This window comes from Babylonia areolata, chromosome 19 (assembly GCF_041734735.1).
Source record: "Babylonia areolata isolate BAREFJ2019XMU chromosome 19, ASM4173473v1, whole genome shotgun sequence".
Lineage (NCBI taxonomy): Eukaryota > Metazoa > Mollusca > Gastropoda > Neogastropoda > Buccinidae > Babylonia > Babylonia areolata.
In genome coordinates this window covers 61,810,031-61,812,530 of record NC_134894.1, presented here as the reverse complement: position 1 = coordinate 61,812,530, position 2,500 = coordinate 61,810,031, and the positions used below count along the sequence as shown (strand labels likewise).

At 42.0% G+C, this 2,500-nt stretch overlaps 1 protein-coding gene across 1 annotated transcript in view; it reads right to left on the bottom strand.

The window, feature by feature from the left end:
* LOC143293343 (uncharacterized) overlaps nucleotides 1–2,500 on the bottom strand; it is a 29,432-nt gene that overhangs the window by 26,712 nt on the left and 220 nt on the right. The window contains exons 1-2 of the mRNA XM_076604118.1: nucleotides 2,394–2,500; nucleotides 939–1,448 (exon numbers count right to left, since the gene is read on the bottom strand). The exon at nucleotides 2,394–2,500 is cut by the window's right edge and continues 220 nt beyond it. Of these exons, the coding sequence (XP_076460233.1) occupies nucleotides 939–1,448; nucleotides 2,394–2,399 (516 nt within the window). The 5' untranslated portion in view covers nucleotides 2,400–2,500. The remainder of the gene's footprint in view (nucleotides 1–938; nucleotides 1,449–2,393) is intronic.

Sequence of the window (2,500 nt, the reverse complement as noted above, 5' to 3'; positions counted from 1 at the left end):
TTTTAATTTGCTTATATTTAAAAAAGTACTGAAGATAAGTGCATAAAAGTATATATCAAATGAAAGGAAAATGAACCAAGATTTTGTTTTTGATACTCACATGTTCAAATAATGAGTCAATCTGACAGAAAAATTCCATAAAATACATTAATTAAAAAAAATTGGGACTGTCATTCCATCATGTAGGTGCTACAATATCAACCAGGTTATCAATCTGTCTTTCCTTGCTTTCTCATTTCATCGTGTTTTGTTTTGCTTTTTTTTTTGTGCTTTTTCTTTTTTTTTTTCTCTCGTTCTATTTCTTATGCATGCCTAATCTATTCATTTCGTTCTATCATAATCGTGACAAGTGTTCAAGTAATATTGGTGATGGTGGTAGTCACTGTAGTATGCTGCACTTGCCAACATAGATTTCAGAGACAGTAACAATACTGTACCTTTTAAACACCCGGATGTTTCTGGAACTTCTATATTGATGACATCTCTCTCTCTCTCTCTCTCTCTCTCTCTCTCTGTGAATCACTGTCCTATCCATCTGTCAATCTTAGTGTGTGTGGGGGGGGGGTGAGGGGGTGCTGTCAGTGTGTGTGAGTGCGTGTGTGTGTATGCATGTGTGTGCACGGATGTGGGAGTGTGTGTGGGGGTGGGGGGGTGGGGGTGGGGGGTTCTTCATTATGTATACAATTCTGCATGAAAACATTTTCCTTTCATTTATGTGTGTGCTATTTGTAATAGATGTAGATTAGCAAGGACAGATTGGAAGAATAGGCAATGCCTAAAATCTTAATCCTTGAATAAAAAGGTTTTGAGTTCTGAGTTCTGAGTTCTTTCTTGTGACTGTTGTGATCAACCACACACACTGTCAAGGCTGAGCAACAGTGTCCAGGTCCATAAGACTCCAACACAATGCACACAAAGAATGATAAGGGTGTACTCACCCAGGATCCATCGCCAGTAAAAACGCTGTGTGGGGTACTTGCAGAAACAGTCTTCAAGACACAGTGCTGGTTTGCTGGGGCAGTCTGGGCAGTAGAACCCCACATCCTTTCTTCCAGCAGAGACTGCATCTCCTTTGTGGCCAGGCCTTCTGTCGGGTAGGTGGGATGAAGTGTCGTCCACACAAGACAAACAGCGTGGTCATCTTTAGCAGTGTCTTGGTCACCAAAAATCATGGCACTAATTACATCCTTCTGAAGTCCAGGAGTGTACTGCTGTTGCCTGTTTTTTTGTAGAGGATGTGTGCATTCAGCATGGTAATTTATAGAAAATGCACACACAGCTATTTGTACCACTATGGTACCCATGTTTTTGTTGTAATCCAGAATTGCTGGAGGCTTGTTTACTGCCATTTGGTCTTGCTGCTGCTGGTCTTCAGCTGTAGGTTTGTGGCAAGTTGTCAACTCCAGATGGTCCAGGATGAACATCATGATCATCACCATGCTGCATACCTGAAACACATTGCATAAAAGACTAAGTTTGTTGGGTTTTGGGTTTGTATTTTGTTTTTTACATATAAAAAGATCATGAAATGGTACCATTTTATTTCTGATTGTTTTCAGAAGCTGAAATACAAACACACACACACCTACCCCACCCCCCACCCAAAACCCCCCAAACACACACACACACTGAAACTGGTTCATGGTATGCCACACCCCCTTCATTCTCTCTTTCTCACACAAAACAAAATGACAACACATCACACACACACACACACACACACACACACACACACACACACTTCTACAAGTGTTGCATTTACAAAGTAATTTAGGCATACAGTTCTGTATATCATTCTCTGATTTCAGTTTTATAAACATCATCTCTTCCCCCCACCCCTCTCTCTCACTCACACACACACACACACACACACACACACACACACACACACACACAAACAACAACAGTTTCAGTTTCAGTTTCAGTAGCTCAAGGAGGCGTCACTGCGTTCGGACAAAACCATATACGCTACACCACATCTGCCAAGCAGATGCCTGACCAGCAGCGTAACCCAACGCGCTTAGTCAGGCCTTGGGGGGGAAAAAAAAAAAAAAAAAAAAAACCAGGGGAATAAATAATAGATAAGCTTGCATAAATAAATAAATAACAACAACAAACCAATACACACTCAGGAACGAACACACAAAGCTGCAGGAGAGGGACACACGCTGTCATCAACAATGAGCCAGCCAGCAAGCCACGCCCCCTTGGGCTGTTGATGGTCTGACATAGTACCCACGTGACTAACTCTCTCTCACTCACACACACTGATCAGTGACTGACGAAGCCACTTACCACAGCTAACACATTCAAAACACACACAATGTAGTCATATTCATTGTTACAACAAACGGAAAGCAAATAATAAACTGACAAACCTCGAAAACACCCACCTGCATCTTGAATCAGATGAGCTTGTCTGTCTTCAGTCTCGTCAAGCAACTCCCACCCCCCTCCACTGTCAAAATCAGCGTCTTCGGCATCAACTTCACCCAGTTTT